At 44.4% G+C, this 26,991-nt stretch overlaps 1 protein-coding gene across 7 annotated transcripts in view; it reads right to left on the bottom strand.

Annotated features, from left to right (window-relative positions):
- The window catches only part of ARMC9 (armadillo repeat containing 9), a 121,674-nt gene that overhangs the window by 14,217 nt on the left and 80,466 nt on the right, over positions 1-26,991 (bottom strand). For 3 of the 7 annotated variants that reach the window (XM_039488650.1, XM_039488653.1, XM_039488651.1), the window contains exons 20-25: positions 26,014-26,118; positions 25,485-25,600; positions 20,690-20,814; positions 16,849-16,981; positions 9,681-9,856; positions 241-5,209 (exon numbers count right to left, since the gene is read on the bottom strand). In XM_039488650.1, the coding sequence (XP_039344584.1) occupies positions 5,187-5,209; positions 9,681-9,856; positions 16,849-16,981; positions 20,690-20,814; positions 25,485-25,600; positions 26,014-26,118 (678 nt within the window). In that variant the 3' untranslated portion in view covers positions 241-5,186. Of the gene's footprint in view, positions 1-240; positions 5,210-9,680; positions 9,857-15,586; positions 16,227-16,848; positions 16,982-20,689; positions 20,815-25,484; positions 25,601-26,013; positions 26,119-26,991 lie in introns of those variants that run through there. The other 4 variants (XR_005584694.1, XM_039488652.1, XR_005584695.1 and 1 more) reach the window with 4 other exon arrangements.

The raw sequence follows: 26,991 nt of genomic DNA, 5'->3' as shown, positions 1-26,991 counted from the left end.
GCGCAACAGTGGCACAGCTACAGCAGTAGTGTCGAAGGCCTGGTCTACACTGGGGGGGGGTGTTGAACTAAGGTACGCAACTTCAGCTACGCGAATAGCGTAGCTGAAGTCGAACTACCTTAGTTCGAACTACTTACCCATCCTCACGGCGCGGGATCGAAGTCCGCAGCTCCCCCGTCGACTCCGCCACCGCTGTTCGCGGTGGTGGAGTTCCGGAGTCGACGGGAGCGCGTTCGGAGTTTGATATATCGCATCTAGATGAGACGCGATATATCGAACTCCGAGAAGTCGATTGCTACCCGCCAGTCCGGCGGGTAGTATGGACGTACCCATAGTGTAAATACTTCCTACAGTGATGGAAGGGTTTGTTTGGCAATACATGTGATCCACCTTCCCAAGTGGCAGTAACTAGGTCAATGGAAGAATTCTTCTGTCCACCCAGCTCTGGCTACATGGAGGACTAGGTTGGCTTAACTGTGGCACTCTGGGTGTGAAGTTTTCAAACCCGAGAGCACACTAGCTAGGCTGACCTGTAGATCTGGCTTAAGAGCTAAATAAAAGGGGGCCATGTTTGTCACACAGGTGGTGCAAAACATAGCAGGGAAAGTGGTTTTCTCAACTGTGAAATGCAGGGAAATGTAAAAACAAACAAACAGAAACTGACCAAGCAAACCAACAAAATGAATTAAGACTATGGATTCAGAGGTGAACAGCTGTTATCAAAACAAGCATAAATCCAGAAGCCCTCCATGCAGAATTTAAACATTACAGACACCGTTTTTATTGTATATCTACACACGTGTGCGCGCGCACACACACACACACACACACTCTCTCTCTCTCTCTAAAGATAAAATTAGGCCGAAGCTATAACTTGAAGTAGCCTCACAGCCTTTTGACCCCAGAAAGCTTTCCTCTTTTGATGTGTGGAACTCCTGTATTAGCTTCCTGTAAACAAGAATACAGCAGGTTTAAGTAAGCAATGAAGCATTCAAGCAGGGTATTCTCCACTGCTCTGATTATGGATTTATTGTGGGCATGTTTTATCAACTAGCAGTCTTTCGAGAGCATGTGAAAGTGACTAACTTCCTTTAGAAATGAGGTGCAGAATTTATTGCATGCGTGTTATCCTGTTTCCTCTTTTACTGTCCGACTACTTGTAACCCTTTATCAACAGCAATACTTACACTTATGAGACTGAAAAAGCTCTGCCTGCATGATTGACATTCCCATTTTTCCACAGAAAAAAAGTCCTTTATCAGCCTTTAATAGGAATTGCATTGCTGAGAAATTAGTTTAAACATCCACACATGGTTCGTTTCATTGCAAAAGTGGATGGAAAATTGTCAGATCTAATCGATTACTTTGGTGGACTGAGGGTAGCCCCAAAACAGTCTGGTAAAGTCTGCAAATTATAGAGTGACACTCCAACATGTCTAGTGGCTCAAAGGGGGGAAAACTCCATAGAGGCCTCACTTATAAAGGCCCCTGTAAGAAAGAACTATTTCTCCCCTCCCAGGCTTGTTGATTTGGGCCCAATTCTGCAAGGTGCGCTGCGCCCTCAATTTATCGTGACCCTCAGTTGGTGTAAGTTAGCACAACTCCACTGACTGTCATAGATTCCAAGCTAGAAGGGACCGGAGTCTGACCTCCTGTGCAACACTGGCCTTACGACTGAGAGTTACTTTTTGAGAGACACAAGATGGGTGTGGTGATATCTTTTACTGGACTAACGTCTGCTGGTGAGAGACAAGCTTTTAAGCTTACACAGAATTAAGATCGAAGCTTGTCTCTTTCACCAGCAGTAGCAGATCCAAATAAAAGACATTACCTCACCCACCCTGTCTCTCCACTCTCCTGGGACCAACACATCTACAACAGCACTGCAAACAGTGTATCTTAGGAAGACATCCAATCTTGATTTAAAAGTCGCCAGTGGCGGAGAATCTACCACACCCCTGGGTAAGTTGTTCCAATGTTAATTGCCTCGTTGTTAAAAATTCAAAGGCGTTACACTAGATTTATGTACCAGCAAAGGATCAGGCCTGTTAAGTGTACTAAAATAGAGAGCACTCCACCCTTCACAAAAGCTGCTCCCAGCTCACAGAAGCAGGCCCATTCTAAGCTAAACACTAGCACTGCTGTATAATTAAAAAAAACTGAACTGAAAAGGAATTCTGGGTATCAGGAAATGCAAATGCGCATACCTAGCACCCCATTTGTAACAAGTAGTCTTGATATTTTACATTGGAAAAAGACAATGCTTAAGAGGAAAAAGCAAAGCTAACTAGACTGACACTTGTCTCCATCAAACCTCCACAGAGTCACCCTGGGGATGTTAATATTCTGTCTGTCGCGGCCTTCTTAGGAATCAGCAGGAATTTTCACCTAAAGGCGTTTGCCGCTCCCAAGTCAGGATGGGGAGATCTGCATAAGGAGTTGGATTCCCCCCCCGAGTTTTTTCTCTGGCACTTTTAAAAGAAAGTTTTAAAATGATAGAAGACAGAGGTCTAAGAGGACCCACAACCACTTTTGGTCCTATGCAGACATGGAACTACGTAAGAACTGCTGATTTCCTGACTACTTTACCCTTCTTGTGGACAAATTAAAATTACAAAGTGATCTGGTCTTTGTAAATTGCAGTATTTCAAACCCATCAGTATTTGTCCAATTCCAAAATTAAGTCTAATTTCCAAGGGTTTGGATTTGTTATTCAGGGGTCAGAGCCCCATTTACAGTAAATCGGTAAGTTTCACCGTGCTCAATGGACCTAATGACAATTTGCATCAATTGAGAACTGACCCTGACTGGTTAATATCACCCTAGGCGGAAATTTGCCACCCAAGGTCTAAATCCATGTGTAAAGCTTTCTTTCCGTTCAATGACAATGCAACCATTTCTTTCCTATGGGACAGTGATGACATTTTTGCTTCAAAGGCAGTGGGTCATTCAAACCACCACAAGGTTCATTCTAATTTGCAAATGCTCCCAATTCAGTGTTGCTTTATCATGTCTAAGGTTTTCGGCTTGCTTTCCTCACATGCAGCAATCCCAGCACAAAAGGCCTCAACTCCCCACTCCCCACCTGCCCCGATGTTTGGTTTTGAAAAGTGAACATGTAAAAAAGTGAAAAAGCACTGGCTGTCCCACCCCCTTCCCCCAGTCAGCAGCCAGACGGTTTGGGATTTGGAAGAGGGCTTCTTGTTTTTGTTTCCATCAGTGCTGACACGTGAGGGGATGTTACTGAAAAGCTAGTCCCAGTGGCTATTGCAGTGTTTCCTGATCGCTGCTACATTTAAAAGAATGAACAACAAAACAATTTCTGCATCATAAATCAATGCTACGAGTAACTGCTCTAGTTCTTATTCAGTGATTGGCCCTCTCACCCTCCACTTTACATTTACTGAAGAACAGCTCAAGCCTATTTTGAGAAAACAAGTTCCTGCTAAGATTTCACAAGAAGATGTAACAGATAATTGTTCAAAGTCAGACGTAAGGAATGTCACAGAGGGTGACAAAGGGTCAAGGAAGGATACCCAGGTGCACACTTTGGAGGGATGTGTTTTGCTCAGGACTGGCTCAGGGAGAAAACAGTTCTTCATCCCAGGTGAGAAAGCTGATTCAATGGACGAGGACGAGGGCTCCACAAGGGGCTGGTGCCCTCAGGGAAGGCTGCTGAATAGCTCCCTACTGGAAAGCACTGCCCCTCCTTTGGGCAATGGTGCAATATTGTTTCAATTGCCACAGGTTGCTCCCTTGTCCATTTTATATTTCTTCAGCAAAATGGAGCAGGTCCACACGCCTTCCCAGTGGAGGAGCCTGAACACTGCCTGCTGAGTACACACCAACTAATACCAGCAAAAGATTCCCCCCACACCACAGACACACACTTCTCAAATAAGGTGGATGAACAGGGATCCTAGAAATCCAATTGGCGTTTTTACATTTTGTGAAAAAAGAAAAACATACACGAGAACCCCATTTATCAGAGCCTCCATTATCCAGCTGTCGGCCGTAACCAAACTGGAGCAGTCAGCCCCGGGCGGCCGAGCTCGGCCTTCGGCGGATCTGCCACTGTTCCAATTAGATCGGATAAATGGGGTTCCACTGGATAGAGTACAGACATAGAAGTATCTGGGATATGCAAGAAATACAAATTGCAATTCTATTAATTTTATTTTATTTTAAGGACTGATGTCACTGGTAGGCTTCAAACTCGCTTACAAATTATAACTATATCAATAAAATATTGTGTTCAACTGATACCTGTAGATATCGTGACTTGGGAAACTAAACTCAGTGTTTCATTTTCATCACATAAAAAGGTGGATTTTTACTATTTTTTATAGGAGAATTTTGGGGGTTTTAATCACGGAAGACTAGGATCCTTGTTGATCAAACACCCAGCACAGATCTCAGCGGGCCAAATTCAGAGCTCACTTACATGCATTGTAAGCCCCGTGAAGTGAACAGGATTGCATGGGGCATTAATCAGCACAGAACCAGACACATGGTCTTTCTTGGCTGCTGAAGTTTCCCTGTACGTAGATGTTCCACCCGCTCAGCTCATAAACCAAGGGCTTGTTTTAAAAGCAGGTCCAGAGAACAACATGTAAACAGTATCAGAGGGGTAGCCGTGTTAGTCTGGTTCTGTAGAAGCAGCAAAGAATCCTGTGGCACCTTATAGACTAACAGAAGTTTTGCAGCATGAGCTTTCGTGGGTGAATACCCACTTCTTCGGATACAAGCAGAGTACAGTAAACAGTACACTTCAGCCAGCTCATTACATCAGCCCTATGGACCTTCTCCCCAGGGCAGTCCCTCGTGGGGCGGGGGGAGGCGCGCGCACACACACACACACAATTTAATTCTATTCAGCAATGTCGCTTCAGAATAAACTATTAGGAATAGTTGGATTGCATACATCTATCCAACCAGCCCTCCTCTGCTGCTGGTGCAGCGATGCTACCCAAATTGTGATTCCTGAGAAGGTCTCTTGTTTTAACCAATAGGGGAGACATCCCATCAGATAATCCCTGAATCACAGTGCAAGGCATATGCAGTGGAGTGTTGATACCCTCACTCTCCTCTGGGAGTGCTGCCAGTGAAGCTGGGAGTCTTGTTACAGGATGCTACCTGTGTCCTTAAAGGATAAGCCAGGACGTTGCTGAAGAAAGGAACTGCTCTCACTTCCTGGAGGACTGGCTGCCTGCAGAAGGGGTGAAAGAAGGGACTGTCAGCTGAAAGTAGAACTGATTATCGGATGGCCTCTGCCTGTGGGGAACACCTGTTCAACCTGGACACCAGCACAAACAGCACAGCAAAAATGCACAAAGGAAAGTTAAACCACACATGTTACAGTGGTGAAAATGTGGGTTTAGTCATGACAGGCATTTACATGTTATCTGAGCTTTCATCTATTTGCCAAATATTACTGTCACCATTTCTGGACAATGGGATGCTGTTTTAAGGGCTGGTGTTTCCACAGATAAATTAACCCTTTCTTCTTCTTCTTCTTTTTGTATTACAATAGCATCCACATGTCCCAGCCGAGATCAGGTACAGCACATACACATAGTCAGAGAGCCCCTGCCCCAAGGAATTCACGCTCAGAATAGCCAAGACAGACACAGTGGAAGGAAGGAAGGAAGGAAGGATTCTTCTCCTCATTTTACAGATTAGGTTAAATAATTTACCCAGCGTGTCTGTGGCAGAGCTGGGAACTGAGCACAGATCTCAAATCTCAGTTCAGTGCCTTAACTGCAAGCCCACGTGTCCTCTCTGTACAAGCCGGCCCGAGAGGGAAACTAGCAAAAGCCCCAGAGCTGTTGGCTTTACTCTGAGGGGGTCTAGTTTTGCTTTGTTACATCTGTGCAGCACAGGCCCAATGACTTCACTACTGATGCCGGGCTCAAAATGAAGATGGAATTTGGCCCTAGGTGTGTAGATAACCCCATGCTACCTGTGCATACATAAGACATTGAGTCCATGTGCCCTCAGTCACCCCAAAAAAGACGCCCATCTAGTCAAAGGGTACGTCCACACTAGGAGCTCAGCTAGGGATAGGAGTCCCAGCTTGTGCATCCACATGCACTAGCGCTCATTGGCTACACGATTGTTTTTAGCAATGAGAGCTAGTGCATGTGGGGCTCCTATCCCTAGCTGAACTCCTAGTGTGGACGTACCCTTTGACTAGATGGGTTTCTTTTTTGGGGTGACTGAGGGCACATGGACTTAATGAGAGCTAGTGCGTGTCTACCCCCAAGCTGGGAATCACACCCCTAGCGCCTACTGTAGATTGAGCCTAAACTGGATTTCTTGAAATGTGTTGCTGTTTTCTATAAAATACTAGTTACACTGTTAACAACAGGCGAGAGACTCCAGTCTGGGGGATTACACTGGCTATAAGCTGTATCGGACAATCATCTTTCGCTCCTCACCATGACCAGTGCTTGGCTCTCATAAAATCTGTATGTCACCAGAAACTTGCGACAGACAAATAAATCAGCCTGACCATGGGGTGTGTGCGCGTGGGGGGGGGGTCTATAGTCTCTCTGAGCATGCAAAAATGAACAGGCCTAGAGGTCTGAGCAGAGGCCTGGGAGTCAGGAACTCCCATGCCCTCATCACAGTTGCCAACTTCCATGTGGTCAATAAGCACCCTGACTTTCACAATAAGCCGAAAATCAAGCTAATCCCATTTCAAAACAAGGCGAAAACAAGCCAGTCCCTAAGAACCCCAACACTCTATGTGACTAGATCCCCCCTGCGTGCAGTCTGGGACTGGGGTGGGCCCGCTGTGCACCCTCACTCTCTCCCTCCTTGCCCCTGCTTGCCGGGAGCTGATCAAAAAAAGTAGCAACAAGCAACAAGCCAAATAAGCAACAAGCCACAAGACAAAAACTAGCCAACAAGCAACTCATAAACTAGTTAAGCCAAAACCAAGCCCAATTTCTGCGTTTTTTTCACAGGTTTGGCATGTCTGGCCCTCATCCTTGATGACTCAAACTGTGGGTTTGGTTGCTCATTTAAGACCAGATTTGTAAAGTATTTAGATGCTTCATAAAATCCCAGTAGACGTCTACCTGCACCGTCAGACACTTCAGTACTTCAGAAAATCTGGCCCTTAACCTACGTACCTCAATTTTCCCCTCTGTAAAATGGGGATAAAGATGCACACCTGTATCACAACACCCATGTGAGAGGTGTGTGTGTGTGGGGGGGGGGGGGGTTTAATTCATTAATATCTGCCAAATGCTTTGTGAATGCAAAAGGCTGTACAAAAAATAAACATATTGAAAGTCATATTTATGGAAGACACCTGTCGAAAGCCCCTGGACTGCTTTGAAATCTCATCCACTAAAAGTTAGTGCCAGGGAATCTGTGACTGATGCAAAAAAAATCAGGAATAAGCCTAACCTGGAGCCCCTTTCCAACACTCAGGAGAGGGAACTGCCTGTTCACGTGATCAGATGTATCCACTGTGCACATAACTTTAAGATGCACACCCAGGGCAGAATTAATAGTGCTACGGCCAGGTGAAGTCGTAAAGTTTCAGTAGCCCAGGAGTCTGGGCTTGTGGTGGCACATGCCGAGCCTTGAGAGAAACACAAGGGACTTAAATCTCTGATCATATTCGCTTTAATGTGATTTTGATAAAAGCTGCACTGAACACTGTTTCCCTGGATACGGGACTCCCTTCAAAGCCCCCACTGAGCACTTAGCACAAGACTGGATGTAGAGAGGACCGATCTTTCATAAAACGCATGCACCCAGGAGCACGAATTCATGCTCAGCTCCACGCTCCCTGGACAAGCTGGACAGCATTTCCTTGTGTGTGTGTGCATGCTGCACTTTCCCCTGTTTCAGCAGCACTTCCCTTTAAACAGGCAGCGAAACAGGAACCGGGGAAGGATTCTTGGCTATTAACACCATTATCGATCCAGTCAGGACAGTGCTCGTATTACAGGAAACAGCAAGCACTGACGTCAAAGCTAAAGAGAGGGTGTATGCAGCTGGAATACAATGGGGTCAAGCTAACAGACCTGGCAGCATGATCTAGGGGGGATGAACATGGGACTTCTCTCCAGGAACTAAGTAACTCAGTTCTAATCCTGGTTCTGCCACTGACTCATTATGTAGAGTGCCAGCTCTGTCACCGATTTACTATGTAACCGCAGCCAAGTCACTTCACCTCTGGGCCTCAGTTTCCCCATTTGTAAAATGTGATTAAGGATACTGATGTACCTGATACGGGGTGAAGCTTAGGGGCATTGTGAAACTAATTAATGCTTGTAAAGCACTCCAAGATCTTCAGATAAAGTGCTACAAAAATGCAAATTCCAATGATGATTATGACATGCTTGTAATAAGTACACAGCCAGCAGGTGCTTTCATATTTATTCATGCTGGTTCCAAAAAAAATATGTCTGCATATAGCTGAGTTTTGGGGAAAAGTGTCTAAAAATGTCAGGCCTTGTCACTACAAAAGACAGATGTGTTCTTGAGTTAAAACCCTAGCAAGGACAAGACAGTTTGTAGTTTTCACATGAGTTAGCAGGTCGAGACACAGAGAAGGATCCCCCATCTTTAACTCAACCTGCGGACTCATATGAAAATCATAATGTGCCTTGTCCTCACTAGGATGGTAACTCGAGTTAAGAACACCCCTTTTCTCCTAGCAAAGACACAGCTCTTGGACTCCTTTACATCTGTTGACAGGCACTGACTGCTGTGCGAGCATTTGGGAGTCAGCTGAGACACTTACACATTGAGGAGTGAGAAGGGCTAAGAATATTACAATAGGCTGGAAGCATCTTTCACTTCCACTTTCGTGGCCATCACACGCCTTTTCTAGCTCTCCTCCTCTCTCCCAGAACCTGGGCAAGCGACACCAGCTTAGACTTTGTTGGGCTCACACTCAGCAGGCCAAATTCAACGATGATTCACAGATTATAGCTGATAAAGCCAGATGGGACCATTGGGATCATTTAGTTGGCCATGCAAGTTACACACAAAGTGGGTGTGAGCCAAAGGAAGTCTAAAGGATTAGACCAAAAGTCTAATTTGGGGGCTGGAAGAAGGTTTAAGTGTCACTAACTTAGATTCATCTTCGATACCAAAAGCAGAAAGGAGGTTGGATCTAAATGCTGATGTGACAGTCTTGAACAGTGGTGGGTAACTGCGACCCGCACCTGGCCCATCAGGGTAATCTGCTGGCAGGCCGCGAGACAGTGTTTACATTGACCATCCGCAGGCACGGCCGCCCGCAGCTCCCAGTGGCCGCGGTTCACCATTCCTGGCCAATGGGAGTTGCGGGAAGTGGCGGCCCGCGCTGCTTCCCGCAGCTCCCATTGGCCGGGAATGGCGAACCACGGCCATTGGGAGCGGCCGGCGGCCATGCCTGCAGACAGTCAATGTAAACACTGTTTTGCGGCCCACCAGCAGATTTACCCTGACAGGCTGCGTGTGGCCCGCAGGCCGCCCGCCACTGGTCTAGAATTACGAGCAGCGTGCTCAGCAGGATATAATTCTATGACGGTACATCCAGCGGTGGATAACTGCATAGTCATATACTGCTGGAACATTTACAGCACATACACCATTCATGGAGACTGCCGTCAAGCTTCCTTCTTTCCTCCCTAAACACAGACCACTTGAAGAGAGAATTTTTCACTTACTTTGCCTGCTTCTTGTAGATGATCCCGAAGAGCTAGGCCGGCTTGTTTGCTGGGGTCCAGACTGTGAAAACTGCGGTGCAATGGTTGGGATCTTTCCCTTTCGAGGGCTGGGACTCTGCACTTCAGGAGTGCGGGGGACCCTACGTTTGCCGGTGAAGGCAGAGGAAAACTCGCTGCTGGAAGAGAGGTGGAAAGAGTTAGAATGTTCATGCACATGTTTTTATATCAAGGGACAGAACAGGCTGCAGACCATGGGGGAAATCTAACAGCCATTTGGATACCTACAGTCAACCAAATTCCATTGCAGGCCCTCGCCAACACAGCGTTAGACATACTGGCCAAAGTCTAGGGGGGTCACAGTGGAAATGAACATGGTACCCGCTCAGCTGCGCCTTACAAAACACACACCTCATTAAGGAGCCACATTCCCTTCTCCGGCGCTGATGTTTTCCATTGTATACTATTTAGATCACAAACACAGAATCAATGAACCTGAAGTGCTACAAAACTACCGAAGAGCTGAATATATGGCTCTCACATCAGTTTAAGACTGCACTATTATTTTTTCTTGTGCATCTCATCTCACCTTGTACCTATTGGGTTCCTGGAAGTGGGCGGGCACTGCTAAAGGACCCCCACCCCAGCCTAAGGGGAGGATCTATAGGACCTCAAAACTCATCTCACCTTGTACCTATTGGGTTTCTGGGAACTGGGCAGGCGGAAGCCCGCCCCATGCTAAAGGATCCCCGCCCCAGCCTAAGGGGAGGATCTACAGGACCTCAAAACTCATCTCACCTTGTAGCGGGGTGGTTACCCGCCCCTGCCCTGAGGGGTTTAAAGACAGCCCTTGAAAAGGGCTGGGGTTGAGAGAGAAAACCGTAGGCTGGTTGGGGAAGCAGCCACAGCTGGGCCACACCCCAATCAGGCCACAGCTGGCCTGAATAAAAAGGCTGTGAGCCAGGAGCCCAAACACTCTCCCTCTGCATTCAGAGAGAGAAGGGCCTGGCTGAAGGGAGCTAGAGACAGGGTACCAGAGTGGAGCAGGGCTGGGGAAAGGCAGAGGAGCTGGGGAGCTCCAGCCTGGAAGGCCCCAGGCTGCGGCCTAGCATAAAGCCAAGTTCCAACAGCTACTGGGGGCTGCAGGGGGCAGCCCAGGGGTAGGCAAAGGCAGCAGGTCCAAACCCAACCTTGCCAGTGATGACCGGCTGATACCACAGTCTGCCCCAGGGTGTGGGGGCTAGATGATGACTGGCAGTAGCCTGATACTGAGGTGAAGTGGGGATAGTGGGTGGGGTTTCCTTGGGAGGGGAGACCCTGAGAGAAAAGGGTTACTGCCAGGGGGCAGCACTCCAGCTAACAGGGCACCGGAGTCCAGGGAGGGACACGGGGCCAAGCGGTAAGGCGGATCACCGGCCTGCAGAGGGCGCTCCGGAGCTGGAACGAGCTAATTCCCTGAGAGACCAGCAGGAGGCGCCGCAGGGGTGAGTCTGCACGCGTACACACCTGATTCCCCATTCAGGCTAATGAGATTTGTAGGCACACAGCACCTCACAGGTCTCCCTCACACATGTGGATCATGGCAAGCTAAGTTCCCTTGGCTCTCCCTCAGTTGTGTAATCCATGCATTTCTTGTTTGTAGTGTGAACCTCTTTAACATCTGCCCTTACTTAAAGCCCTACCCTGTGCCTTACGTTCAGTTCTGTTTAGAGTTTAGTCAGAAGGATGCAAGGATAAAGTCTCCTCTAGCCTTCGTTCCAGGGTCAGTATTCTTGTGAGGGCAATGGAAGGTACTAACTAGTGTTGGTGGACACTCTGGAGGCACCTGGCCAGTGACCCAAGCATTGATCCATGGAGTATTCTTGCTTTTGGATCTATATTCATTTATTACTCTAGCCAGCCATACTTTTCCTAACCAGAAAAGACCAAACCAAAACAATTTCAGCATGAAAAAGACAATCACCTTTAGGAGGAAATAAAATTTGAGTCAAGAGAAGAGACCCAAAAAGTGCCAACCAGCAATAGGTAATTAAAGTGGTAGCTGGAGGGCCTCTTTTGCTTCATCAAAAGAAGCCATTGTCACGGGTAGGAAGAGTGATTAGGAGGATTTGAAGACATCTAATCTTCCCCTCGGGATGGAATGCTGCTGAGTTGGCAATGATTAACTGGCCCCTGGCTGCTGTTTCACCTTTTGCAGAGCTACGTTAGCAAACATTTTTTTGATTTTTTTAAATTACATTAATTGTCTGGGATATGCTTTTGCAAACACTAGCTGTAAGTGACACAGACTTGCTAATCAGTCAGTTAAAAGTCTGCTCTGAACCATCTTTGTAGCAAGATCTCTCTCAGATAGCCGTTTGCTTGCCTCTCTTTTATTATCCTTCCTAATCATTTCAAAAGATCATGCAGATGATATCCCGTGTAGGGAAAAGGCATTTACAAAAAGAGGAATCTGATTGGCCAAAACAAAATTCCAGGCCATGGTACTATTAAAAAAGATCACAGGGATTTAGAACCAACAAAAATGATTTAAATGTTTCCGCCCACAAAATAGTTTCACGGTCATCTGTTTGCAATTTTTATCACTTGGTTTCAACTTATTTAGTTTTTGATATTCTAATGATGTACTTGTTACATTTCTCAGATGTAGATAATCATTAAAATGCTAATGAGTACCAAAAACAATCCTTAAGCACGCTTTGCACCATTTGGGCAGAAAGTGAGCTTTCCTATCCCTCAGTCCCACATACTTAATAACAACAGTCTAGATCTAAAATTCGGCATGTTAAAAAGCCCTTGTATGGCCATTAAGGATCTCCCTGGAGATCCGATATAGGAACCTAAATAGCTATACTGTAAAAAGCATACTTAAAGAAAAAGCAAAACAGAGCAATCAGAATTCATGTCCTTGCAAAGGCACAAGTGCAAGAGGACAGGGAATAAACTTAAGGTACAAAATCTCCCATGTTGAAGCATATGGAGCCTATGGCAAGTGTTGCTAGTAGACCTCTGGGTTCACATGCCCACTGTACCTCAGCCACCTATCAAATATCCAAAACTTGATGAAAACAGAATTAGCCAAAGATCTCCCATTGTCTAGCATAGCAACCGGCTACTGTGCGTAAAATAATTAGAGTTTAACTAGAGAGATGCTGGAGACAAATATGTCATGGGAAAATATTTAGCAGTACCTCCTCTTTTGTCCTATAACTCCAGAGGTGTTAACTGGCCACTTCACCGTGAATAGTCTCTTACAATGTGTGTTAACTACTTATGCTCAACAATTTGTTCCACCTTGTATTTAGCTGTGACACCCTCTGAGTACCTTTTCCAGACCTGATGAAGAGCTCTGTGTAAGCTAGAAAGCTTGTCTCATACACCAACAGAAGCTGGTCATTTAAGCTTCTGTGGTCATTTAAGTTTTGATGTAATGCTAAGAAAAGCAGAAAAATAACCATTTGCTTTCCCAGTAGCAGCCTGAAGCCAGAGAAATAACTGGAGAACAAAGATTGCATATATCTTAATATATCTTCCTACTGTATTTTCCACTGCATGCATCCAGTGAAGTGGGTTTTAGCCCACGAAAGCTTATGCCCAAATAAATTTGTTAGTCTCTCGAAGTGCCACAAGTACTCCTCGTTCTTTTTTATAATACACTTAATGATCCATCAAGTGATGTGATAGGCTTTGAATGTATGAAGATTAATGAGGGCCTTGTTTTCTCCGGAGGAACCACAGTTGAATTTCTAGATAATTTCACTAGATAATTAAAAACGTGACATTAAGGAGGTATCCAAACTCTCTCTCTTTTCTGCAGGTGCTGAATGAAGGGCCTGAGATATTAAAATAATACTGTGCTTGCTCTTAACCAAATATAAATACAACTTCAGCCTGTCAAAAGCCAGCTTATTTACAAGTGTTCAGTAGACTATTAAATAAAGACAGACTTTATTATCCATAAATTAGTTTTTGATTGGCTAAAACCACAACAGGTCTGTACTCAGACAATGAGAATGCCGCAGATCAATAAAAGTACAATGAGCAATTGTCACTCCATCATTCATTAGCTAAAATGATAATTTGTTGCAACGGAAATAAAGTCATTGCAATATGAACGGTCAGAGTCAGTGGGCTTCATTCATTTCTCAGTTTGGTTTAATACCAGTGTAAATCCAGGGCATGGCTACACTTGCAGGTGTAGAGCGCTTTGAGTTAAACCAGCCTTCGGAGAGCGCAGTAGGGAAAGTGCTGCAGTCTGTCCACACTGACAGCTTCAAGTGCACTGGCGTGGCCACATTTGCGGCACTTGCAGTGGCACTGGGAGTGGTGCATTATGGGCAGCTATCCCAGCATGCAAGTGACTGCAACGTGCTTTTCAAATGGGGGTGGGGTGGAGTGAAGTGTGACAGGGCGTGTGTTGTGTGTATGTGGGGGGAGAGAGGGTGGGTTTTGGGGGGGCTGAGAGCATGTCAGCATGCTGTCTTGTAAGCTCAGACAGCAGCAGACCCCCCCCCCGGCCTCTCACACACACAGCATTCCACAGTAATGGCTGATTTGTCTCGGAGCAGATAAGCAGCTGTCTGTCTGAAACGGAGCTTTCAAACGGCATATCCACATTCCTACAGCGATTCAAAACAATGACAAGAGTAGCCACTGGACTTAAGGGGATTATGGGACATTTCCGGAGGTCGATCAGAGCGCAGTAATGCAACACCTCGTCCACACTGGTGCCACAGCGCTCCAGCAGGGGCGCAGCAAACGTTATTCCTCTTGCCAAGGTGGAGTACCAGCAGCGCTGTAGCCACGGAGTCAGAGCGCTCTAGATGCCTTGCCAGTGTGGACGGGTAGTGAGCTGGGGTGTAAGGGGCTCCTTTATTGCGCACTAACTCACAAGTGTAGCCAAGCCCTCAGTGACTTCAATGGAGTTATTCCAGATTTACATTGCTGGGAGCAGGGGCGGCTCCAGGCCCCAGCACGCCAAGTGCGTGCTTGGGGCAGCATGCCGCGGGGGTCACTCTGCTGGTCGCCGGGAGGGCAGCAGGCAGGGTGCCTTCAGCGGCATGCCTGCAGAGGGTCCGCTGGTCCCCCGGCTCCGGTGGACCTCCCCCAGGCATGCCTGTGGGAGGTCCACCGGAGCCGCGAGACCAGCGAGCAGCAGAGCGCCCCTCGCGGCATGACGCCGTGCTTGGGGCGGCAAAATGTCTAGAGCCGCCCCTGGCTGGGAGCGAGAGAGGGATCAGACCCAGGGTCCCTGGCATTGAAACAAAACAATTCTGCTTTGCCTCAGTACATAGTTTCCATATATGCCTTGGCCTATGAGTAGCATGGAGAAGATTGCTTACAGTGGGCAAAACTAAGGTGGAAGCAATGGTCCATTCACTTTCTTGTTCTTTGTCGGAACTAGTTCATTTAAGCATTTATCCAATGGAGGAAATGAGACATTGGAACAAAAGGGATGTTTGGCTACTGTAGAAGCACCATGTTGATTTAGCACGTCTGATGCAGAAAATCCAGCACACTGGTTGCTTTGCAAATGGCTACATTCCAATATCCATAACTTTAGGCTGCTTTTGTACATACAAATCCCTGCAAACATGGGGAAAAAAGAAAAACCGCCTCATGGGTGAGATTTCACTTTCTCATCTCCTCTAAAACAAGAACTGTACGTCAGTGAAGAATGGGATACCCCAGTATTACAGGTCATAAGCCACTATACAGAGCTGGAGAGTTATTTCTGATGACTCAGTAGACAAGGTGAGCCCTATTCGCTCCAACCCAGGAGGATAAAAAGGGGCCAGGTATCCCATAGAGGCAAAGGAAGGAAGCTTAAGCAGAGGTTTGCTTCTTTTTTTTTTTTTTTTTTTTGTTATTTATCAGTAAATGCAAATCCCAGGAAGAGGTTAAGTTTGGACATTAACACAGAGCAACACGTGTGCATGTACACATTGTGCTGAGAATGGGGTGGGGACGCTGCCAGTTCGCAGCTAGCTGCACTCCAGAGTGACTGAGAAACAGCTGGCTCTGTCTGACACAGGGGAGGAAATGTGGATCCTTTCACATACTTCTGATGTACTATTCATGTTTGTAATGTCTGCTCAGTTACCATGGAGATGGGCAATTCAGAAATATAAATGCTGCTGCAGGGCAACAGAATCGGACCATTACATGTCCCAGAAGTGCTAACTTGTTGGCAAGAGATAATTTCTCATATCTCAGCATGGGGGCAGTGCAACTGAGAAATTAAGGAAATAATAGGGAGAGGTATGCAATAGAGAAACAGAAAGCTCTAGCCACAGAGCCCAAGTCCCAGAAGGATGAGTACCCACAGCTTCAACTGAAGTCCACGGGACCTGAAGGTCGTCAGAACCTCTGAAAGTTGGGTCCAGATACTGGCTTGGTATATCCTCTCCCCAACACATCCACACCCGGCCCCTTCAGCATCTATCCTCATCGACTCCATATTCTTTTGCTTCTGAGTCACTGCTTCAAATCTGCCCCAAGTCAGGCAGCAGCAAAAGTTGTTGCCACCCAATGGTTATTTGAAGGAATCTATGAAAAAAGATAGTGGGTCTCGGGGTCCAGTTCCTTGTAGACAAGGATCCCCAACCCAACAAAACAGCATCACAATTGCAGTTCCATGACAAACCCTTGCGGAGAGGCCAAGCAGTAGTGATTTCTTTGGGTTAGGGATGGAGCACACTGAGGGAAGAACTTGCCCTACTGCTGTCTTCGGCTACCTCTCGATGCAAGGATGGGTTCATTGGTGGGTTTTTAAGTGGCTGAGGAGCCCAATTCGTGCCCTGCAGATTTTCCCACAGAAGTACTCAGTGGCCCTTGGCTCCTGATGGATATAATAAATGTTTTTTCTGCACAGTAAGTTATCTAAGGAAGCGATCAGGATTTTTTTTGCAAGTGACAGTGTTGAGGCTTATGGCTGATGTTCATTGATGAAATCAGTTTGCTTTAGATTTCTTCTGTTCTGGCCCAAATTTTTAAAAATTGAATAGCTGCCACTGGCAGAAGTAAGAATATTTTGTTTGGCAAGCGTCATCACAGCTGTGTCACACCACACTACATCCTACATCAGTTGGCTTCATAATAGTATGGAATTAGCTGGTAACCACCTGGACTACTTCCCCGTTTCCTGATATTCAGCACTTTAAAATCATACCTGTATGATTGCCCATTAACTTCGTCCTGGACAAAATCAGTGGATCGGGCAGACAGGACTTCAGTAACTGCTGGGAGGTGTTGATCCGTTCTGAGACCCGCTGAGAATACCTTGGATGAGTCTGTTTCAATTGCTGTTTGAAAAGAGGGAACATTTCAAGGCAGAGGTGTCATTTTACAAATTACAAGTAAACGCTGTTAGTCTGTTTGAGTTCCCTTCACACAAGGAGCAGCCACTCAAAGACCCCACTGTCAGTATCATGTTATGACATTTGCTCATGAAACCAGATTGCCCACCCCCTGCCCAGCACTAGTGTAGAATGTATAAATCAGACTTGTGCACGAAAGGACAAGTCAGTTTTCTGAGAGGGGCACCAGGGACTAAGACATGCGAATCCAACTGGAGTGAGGAGGCACTGGTGGCTAAGCTCCCTCACTTAGAAAACATGCCCCTGAAGCATTTTCATTTGGTGCTCTCATAAAAGTGTACTGCTCTCCTGTGCTGAAACAAGGACATAGACTGGAAAGCACCAGACCAGCTGGAGAGAGTTTTCTATTACTGTCTCACGTTCTGTGACAGAAGTGCAATGATCACCTGGAGAGATCACAGGGTCTTCGCTTGAAGGTTGCAAACAGGTGTCAGTGGGTCATGGCCACCCTGTGTTTACCATATTGCTAAATGGAAGGGCCGTGTCCGAGCTAGATCCTACTTAGATAGGAGGGGGATTCCCAAGTGGGTGAAGGTCCAGGAATGGAAGAGCGTGAGAGGCTGCTTTAGGTGAAGAAAGTGGACAAAGGTTTGTTGGGGCAAGGGCAGGCACTTCCTTGTGACTCTGATCTGTGATGCTGGATTACATTGATCCAACTGTGCATCTGAAGCTTTCGTCTCACCCAGCCCTTCACTCCTGGTCAATTTCTGATCATTTTAGAATACCACTGCATCAAACTAGGCTAGGACTATAACAATGTTTAAAAGGGGACTGGATAAATTCATGGTGGCTAAGTCCATAAATGGCTATTAGCCAGGATGGGTAAGAATGGTGTCCCTAGCCTCTCATCGTCAGAGGATGGAGATGGATGGCAGGAGAGAGATCACTTGATCATTGCCTGTTAGGTTCACTCCCTCAGGGGCACCTGGCATTGGCCACTGTCGGTAGACAGATACTGGGCTAGATGGACCTTTGGTCTGACCCGGTACGGCCTTTCTTATGTTCTTATGTTCTTAAACCCAATGACACCCCCAACCCTGGGCTGTTCAAAATAAAGCTGGAAAATGACCAAAACTAGCATGATTAGGTTTCCAGTACACCAAGGGCAAAACTTAAACTAAATAAATGCCCTGCTGCAGAACAATATTATTGGGTGACGACAGAGCTTCTAGAGGGTGCACAATTTTTATCACACATATATGGAAAAGTGTTACGGGGAGGGGACAGAAGTGTTTTGTACACTAAGATTTGTAGGTTTGTTGTTTCATGTGATTATTCTACATACTGGTTTTGGCTCAGCCTTTTCATGGTAATAATTTCCCATAGGATCACAGTGTTGCAAACAGATGGGAATGCACCAAGGACCCAATCCAACTTCCACTGAATTAAATGAGTGTCTTGCCACCGACTTCAATAGGAGTTGGATCAAGCACCAAGTTCTCTCTTCTTGCTTCTCACCTCGTCCATCCCCTTTTCCTTTTTGAATCCCAAAGATCAGGGGAGAAATGGATGAGCAATCATTTATTTTGCAAAATCTGACACCTGAGGCAAACCACTGGGAACCCTTACGACAACAATACTAGGCTAGCTGCATGACTTAAAAAGAACCACATCTCTGCTATACAAAAAGGAATTACTGTGCCTGCAAAAGTATATTATACTTATAATATGTGCATAGATATATATGTAACACGTTCCCATTTAGTGACCTCCTCTCCTACAAAAAGAGATACTGCAACTCCTGTAGTCCTCTTGATAAGCTATATATTAAATACATTCACATGTACACAATCTGGATAGAACCTACTAGTAGATTTTGGTTTAGATGAGACATAGCATCAAGGCTATCTTTATCTCTGATGATTAAAGAGTTAATAGCACTTTTTCCAAGGGTAGGGGCATTAATTCCATTATCCTTGTCAAATTAAACAATAGCATTTACATTCTGCTCTTACCTAAATTTCCTGTTGTTTAACATGCCCCCATTAACAAACTGCTGTATAGCGTCACTGGCAAGGAATGGCTGCTGCATCTGCCCGCCAGAGGTGGCTGTATTTCAGGGGTGAGATAGTATCTAAACACACCATTCACAAGACACTTTGGGCTCCTTTAGACTGAACTGTCCCTTAGAAATAGAGGGATTATTTCTCAGAATCTGTATCCAATAGAGGGTTTCATCCTACCAGACATTTTAATCAGCAAATAGCAGCACTTTTGATGTCTGATTTGCTTAATCCCCTTTACGAAGTTTAAATATTTGAAAGATTAGTTTTTCCTCACTATAGGAAAACTGCCAAGTCACCAGGTTTCCTATTAGCTTATAACCTCTGATGTTCTGAGCCACTGTTTTTGGCCCGCTGATCTGTGCAGAATGTTTTTGTTCTGTTCCTATGCGCTATTGTGAAATCTGAGGCTTGAAGACCATGCCTCCCATTATGCCAGAATATACGGAGTGCTCAAATGCACGCCTTGAGCTGGAACTTCACCTGTTCCTATTGTACCCCCAGGCTTGGGTTAAGCCTATTCTCTCAGCTCTGCACATTACGCAAGCAGATTCTTGTCTGTGAAACCGTGGTTACTCTTCTCAAAATCCCTTTCATTTCCTTTTGGAAATTTAAAAAAAAAAAAAAGCCATTTCTTTACTGATTCAAAGCATATTTTTTTATCAAAGCAAAGACATCTTAGTTGGTGCTTTTTAATAATTCTGCACTGCCAGCTGCAAGACACTGTAATTGTGATCCCAGCACATTTTGCTGTTAGTGCCTAATTTACTCTGTCGAACTTACTCCTGCAAATAGGCTGGTACCCCACTACCCTGATCAGTAAGCTGCACGCCCTTCCCCTTCTCAAAAGCAGGCGCGGGTGAGTCTGTGTTAGCTTCCATTCAAGTTGCAAGGAAAGAATCTCTAGCAGCGCCTTCCATGCTGTTGTTCTCTACAACAGGGCCCTTGAAATGCTGCCCAGCTGAGGGCAGCTCTGGCAACTTGCTAAGGGCCTAGGGGCCCGAGCTAATTTAAATAATACAGAACAGACGTACAGGTGTAACCACAAGGGAGGAGATATGGGGGGATGTGCTGCCCTCTCCCCCCAATCTTTTTTACTATTCTGTTTATGTCCCTCCCACTCTGCAGCTGCAAACTTAATGGGTTCCCATCCTCGACCACATTTTATTATTTCAGCGTAGTTGTGAAGGTGACTGCAGCTGCCTTCAATGGTAATAGAGAGGAGACGACAGGTCCCAGCAGCAATTCATTTAGGCCCAAGCAAAGGGCTTATTTGAGGACAGTAATATTGCCTGCTGAAAACGGTAGATTCTGTGGGCTGCAGTTCCTTTGATTCAAGATGGAACGTGGCTTTCTTGGACCTGTAGTCTTTAGAGCACAGTTTCATCTAGCTCAAGATGCAACACTGCATACTGCATTTTTGGGCCCTTATGTCTTTGGGTTGCAGCTCTGCTTGGATCAAGATGGAGCACTGCATGCTGGGGGCTTGTAAATGATGCCATACCAAAGAGGAAGTCAGCAGCAGACCATATTTTAGAACTCCACAGCCCAACCACGAGGCATCCCCTTTTGCCAAACATCCGACCCAGTTAAGGAACAATTAACAGCAGCAATCTCAGAATATCCTTACCTGCAGAGGAAATACAAAAGTCGGAAGTGCTGGACCTGCTACCACTACGAGTGGGAGGACGACAGTTATGCATAGACTGGAATTTGCCATCCCTGCCATGGGAAGAAATGGCATCATTTTCTGGCCTAGAGGAGAAATGAGAATGCAGGGTGATAAATACTTACAGCCTAAAAAAGCTGCATGAGAATTACCATATAATTTCCTGGAAAGGTACAGAAGAAACAGCAAAATGTATTTTATGTTGCAAGCTAGTGCCGGGGCACAACTTAATAGCATTTTGACTGTACTACTCAAATCAGATGAGGTTAGATATATTTGAAATTAACATTTTTTCCTAGTGTAATAAATAGCTTGGGAAGGAACCCACAACTTGCGACAATTTGGAGAGACAAAATACCAGTGGCCCCCCTCACCAAAGACAGTGCCGATGAGTCTACCAGGTTTCCCACATCAAGCTTTTTCAGGAGTGTAAAATGTGTTTCTGAATATTACGGAGGTTCCACACGATGCAAGATCAAAACATAACACAGTATTTTAACTTAACAGCTGTAGAACTTCTTGGATAGGGCTGGTTGTCAGGAGGGAAAAGTTGCTGAAAGAGAGGAGAGAGGGTAAGATTGCTTGGCAATCAGATGGGGTGAGAGGAAACAGTGAGGGTGAGTTGGGTAGACAAAGTAGGGGGCTGGGAGGGAAGTTACCCTGAGTTGAGAGTTTTGTTGAATACTCATGGCAAGATCAGGCTAAGAGACGTCTAGTTAGAAAAGGGCCTTTCCAAGGAGGTGGGTAGTAATTGGACCACGAAATCAGTTTCTAAGGGAACAGACAGAGGAATATTAAACACTTTGTCCCTCCTGAGTGATCTCATAAAGTAGGTCTTTAAAAAGAGCTCTCCAGTATTTCCTGGCTAGAGCATCCCCTTACAGTGTAGACTGAGGGCTTGTCTACATGGGGACAATCAGGAAAATTAATCCAAATTAAGCAAACACATAAAATTAAAGATGATTGGTTAAACTGTATTAAGTCCCTATATGGACATTCTCTTTCAGAATTAAAGTGGTCTTAATTTGGTTTCGTTTAATTCAGTTCCAAAGCCACTTTAATTCTGAATGGGAGTGTCCATGTAAGAGTTTAATGCAGTTTAACTAATCCACTTTTAATTCACACCTTTAGTTAATTGGAAGTAATTTTCCTGAGTGCCTCCCCAGTAGTCAAGCTGTAAACTGAATGAATGCCACGCTAATTCTGAATGAGTGTCCACACTGGTTTAATGCCATTTAATCCACTTTAAATTTATACTTTCAGTTAATTTAGATTTATTTTCCTGAGTTTCCCCATGTAGAAAAGCATCAAGGGGTAAATCTTGTCATATTCCACAGCAGTTTGATACAATGCAGTCACTAGTTTACTTAAGTGATTTATAATCAAATAAATATAGCTCAAGCCTTTCTCTTTGTGTCTGGACTGCTAGGATTTGATCAGTTTTATTGCTTTTGCTCACAGAAGGGCATCCTATTAGTTCTTATCCTCTAGTAACCAATGTCATTTGCTAAAATAAGTTAGCTGGGTATAAACTCCATTAGATCTTGTCCTTTTCTTCTGTAAATCCACTCTTCTGGTTATTGCCTTTCTACTCTAGTTGTTTTCTTGCACCCAGAAGTTAGCTATAGAGGGTTTCACTGCAAAATGCAAACCTCTCATGCATGCTATTAATGCCTGCTTTCCTATTTTAAACTGGTTCGCGCTTAATAGTGTTCACACTGGTTTTACCATCTGACTAAAATAGTGAAATTTAAATTTCACACAGTTTTTAGATTAAAAAAAACAAAACAGAAATTATTTGTTTCACGTGGGGCAAAGAAACAATCTGCAGAGGCTGCTTTGCATCCTCATTATTCCAGTGCAGGAATAGTTCCCTCAACTATTGTCGCTGGCTGTACCCAGAGGGTTTCTGAGCAATCAGTCATTTAGGTGCATTGTGAGACAGGAGCAGGCTGCAAGGCACAATTCAAATTGTGTCACAGTCAGCCCATGGCGTGGAATCAATATCAGGCAGAGAAGCCTGGGAAGCCTTGATGAAATCTTAGAAAGGAATCAGTTCTGGGGTATTACTTGTGTGGAAGTGAGTAATGGACATGAGTTATTTAACCTCATCTAGGGAACAGCTGTGACCTAGAGAGGAGTGCAGTGGAATGGAGTCAGGGGACCTCAGATCTATTCCCAGCTCTGCCACTGATTTGCTGCATGACCTTGGGGCAAGTCATTTCACTTTGACATGCTTCATCTTCCCCATCTATAAAATGGGATAGTGAGGTTTAGCCACCTTTGTGGCATTGAGAGCTACAGTTGAAAAGCACTATATAAGCATTACATTACAATGATCGTAAACTCCACAGAATGAATCCAGGTTTTCTAGCTTACTGCAGGTAGCAGAAATTACAGGGGAAGGGGAAGGGGAACCCTTGAACCCATTTGATGGTGTTGACCAGGAGCAAAGTGGCTTTAGTCCCATGCTCAGCAGCATAGTCAATAGATTACATCCTTCGAGTCTGTAGCTCTTTTGGGGAAGTGCAATAAAAACAAGAATAAAAAGATCTGTGCGTTACTAAGAGCAGCCCACGTTATTACCGGGTCACTTCTCTCCTGCCATATGTAGATGGTTTGCTAAGATTTGGGATTTTATGGATATGGAAAAACAGACCAACTTGAAGAAAGATATTTTTACCATAAACTTTAAAATCTGCACCCTGCTTATGCTGTGAAGAGGAACTTGATTCTATAATCACACTTCAGCCATTTTCTTCATAAATTTCCTGAGAGTAGTATATAGGCAAAAATAGGACCATTCTTCCCTGGGATACCCACATACATTTCCAATGTCAGAACTTGGGACTGCTTGTTATATACCATGCTCAATTTTTATGTCCTGAAATGGGGAAGTGTTACTCACTCAACTAGAAACTGATTTTATCAAGGTTCTTGTTCGTGTCTCTGTAGATATACAATACATGTACAATAAATGTTGTCTTCTATCATTTTTTACCACTTTCTGCTTTCATATTTTACCTTTGCAACTGTTTTAATCAAATAAAGCATTTTGTGACAGTTTGTATGAAAGAAACTATATAAAAGTCATTATAGTCAAGTAGCACATTGATATTACAAAAATAATTTGTATTAAATGAGGCTTTAGCTCATATCAAAGTGATTTTGACCTTGTGGTTTGGTGCAGTATAGACATTGCAAATACTCTTGTTGCTTATTGAAAAGGCAATTTTCTCACTGGACACAATGCAGTAAACCATTCTCTGTATACAGAAACTCAGTATAAACTTGTCAATCTACTGATATTACTCCCCAAACTTTGTGAGTGTAAAGGCAGCTTTAAAATAAATGATCACAACTTGTCTGAGAATGCTACCTATTTTTACAAGTAACACCTAAGATCACTGTAAATGAAATATTTTCTCTGTAATTTCTCTGTTTACTTTGTACATTTGGCAGCTCTTTGTGTTTAATCAGTTTCACTGTTTGCACAGTCAGAGTCAGTTTCCCTATTTGTGTGGGTCTTCCGCATGTAATGGGAAAGAAAGGCATTTTAAGAAATAGAAAAATGTGAAAGTAAAAAAACAAAAAAAAACAAAAACTGACTGGAGAACTTAAAGGCAGATATAGAACCTGAAACTGAAGGTAACTCATTTTTTAAAAATGTGCATTAACATTTTTCTTTTTAATTTTTAAATAAAATAAAATAAGTAAAAAGCTATTTAACTATGTTGTTGATCTAGTAGTTTTTGAGGTACCATATTCCATCCTAATAGGAATGGTTGATAGTCTTTCAGTTTGAAAAGTGCACACAGAAATGGACACGAGAAATCCTCAAGACAGACTAGTCCACAACCCTGTATCATGGCTACTTGGATTTGGTACAACCCAAGACTGCATGCACCTGAAAGAAGAAAAATTGGTTACACTTGTTCCTTGTTGTGTGATAGGACAATGTCAAATCCTCTCCTTCCACCATAACGGAGATGAAGAGGAGAAATCCCATCACAAGAATGAACTAGGTAAGACTTATTTTATTTAAGCAACAAAGAATCCTGTGGCACCTTATAGACTAACAGACGTTCTGCAGCATGAGCTTTCGTGGGTGAATACCCACTTCTTCAGATGCAAGTGTATTTTATTTAATAACAGAAAGCTTGATAAATACCATGTCTTTAGGGTCCTGAAGTCTCTTATTTCCAATTGCAAAACAATATCCTACCACTGACTTCAGCTACACCTAGAGCTGCAACCAGAAGTCACAGACCACCCTTTCGCCAGATCCCTTTTACTTATCATTTTAAGTAACTAGCGCATTTATCACATTTGTAATCTTTGTTTGTCTTAATTTCTGCTTTCACATGAGGGTAGCAATTGTCCCAGAGAAGATTACATTTTCTGGTTTATGAAGTGAAAGATCCACTGGTATGTCAACTGCTGGATGGAACTCACCCACAGAAATACTATAACCAGCTGGAGAATATGGACACACAGGATTTACTGCAAGCTTAGGCCAAATGACTCTGTCAACTTTCATTCCATTATCGCAAATACATGACTTTGGTCAACGGACCTGTCTTTGACTGCAGTTTTCCCTCCCTTTCTTTTTCAAACATCCATTATTTTAGATCAAAAACCTGTAAAGAATGACAATGGCAATGTACTTTCCAATATGGAGGCTTTATTTTTTGTATATTCAAGTTACATTATTTTGGAAATAATCCAACTTTCTGCCTCATTTGCCCAGACTTACGTTGGGTATGCAGCTCTGTGATAGCCCGGGGTGACTGGTCTCTGGAGAGGCTCATCTATGCTCTGATGGACACCAGGAAACAGCTTCTTCTTCACTTTTGGCGTATGGGTCATTATCTAATGCACAGAAGGAGAAAGAGGAGGAAAGAGAGGGGAAACTGAAGTCACTGGGACAGGGATATGAAGACTATCTGAGCATCAACCTAGATTTGTATCCTAATGTCACTGAACAGGATTTGCCATGTCTACACTATAGCTCTTTCTGTTCCAAGCCGGCTTAGTAAGGATGCAAGTTTACCTTTCCCAAGCCCATCTTATTTCTGCTGGATAGACGTTGTCAACAGATAGTAAGAGGTTGGGGCTGAGTAGGCAGGTAAGGAGCTGAGTCTCAGCTAGCCTTATACGTAGCACACAGAAGAAGGCAGCTGTTATAATTAAACCTCTGGGTGTTAAATGTTGATTGAAATGTTGAAATTAAATACCTACCCAAACAAATTCAGTATTTTAGAATCCCAGTGAGTGGTACTTACTCCCAAATACTCTGTCGTCAGCAGCTTCTCTCCTGACAGCTCTCCCAGCTGAGGTTGTAACACCTCATCTTTGTCCAGATCAGCCTCCATTGTATCATGGTCCTCCTGTTACAATAATATACCTTGATTACTTGGGCAGCTTTCAGTTCCAGTCTAAGCATTTAATTTTCATTCCGGCAGTCACTTGTGCAATACACATTTAAAACATAAATGATTCTTGCTACTAGGGCTGCACATGTGAACTAATGTGTGTCTGAATTTTTATAAATGTGTGTGTGTGCATGCGTGTACATACACACTTGTCCAAGCTTTTGATTCAATCAGAAATAAATACAAATAATTCCTCCCAGCAGTTGCATAACCTTAGCAAGGCTGAAGGAAAAAAACTATAGCCCTGACGGGCTGCTCGCCTTGAAATCTCAAATCCCCAAGTATTCTATGCAGGCTCAATAATAAAGAACATGGTGTTAATATTCATTACTTTCTAACGACAATAGTTCCCCTCCATCCTCTGAAGAACATGACAGATCAGCACCACGATAGAACTAAGGGAAAGGTGGGTTTGATTTTTAAGAAGGCTGTAACAATAAATCATTGTACGGAAAAGTAAATTACCGCAATCATTCTAGGAGAGGTTACTTACTTTCTATAGTAACATCAGTTCTTCAAGATGTGTCCCCCTATTGGTGCTCCACATCAGATGCGCATGTGCCTCATGTGTCTTTGATCAAAGATTTTTGGTAGCAGTGCCTATTCAGCACGCACGCACGCGCGCACACACACACACCCCAAACCTCCTTCTGTCTCATACTTGGAGGATATATAGAGCTGAGCGGGCAAAATGCCCTCAGTTCCTTCTCTATTGCAAAGACCCGTGAGACAAGACTCAGAAGCAGAAAGGAAGGAGGGGCATGTAGCGGAGCACCCATCGGGGGACACACCTCAAAGAACTACAGTTACTGTACAAGGTAAGTAATC

The sequence above is a fragment of the Mauremys reevesii genome, linkage group 9 (genome assembly GCF_016161935.1).
Source record: "Mauremys reevesii isolate NIE-2019 linkage group 9, ASM1616193v1, whole genome shotgun sequence".
In the NCBI taxonomy this organism is placed as follows: Eukaryota; Metazoa; Chordata; order Testudines; family Geoemydidae; genus Mauremys; species Mauremys reevesii.
The sequence above is the reverse complement of the archived record's forward strand: the minus strand, read 5'-3'. Positions and strand labels throughout refer to the sequence as shown.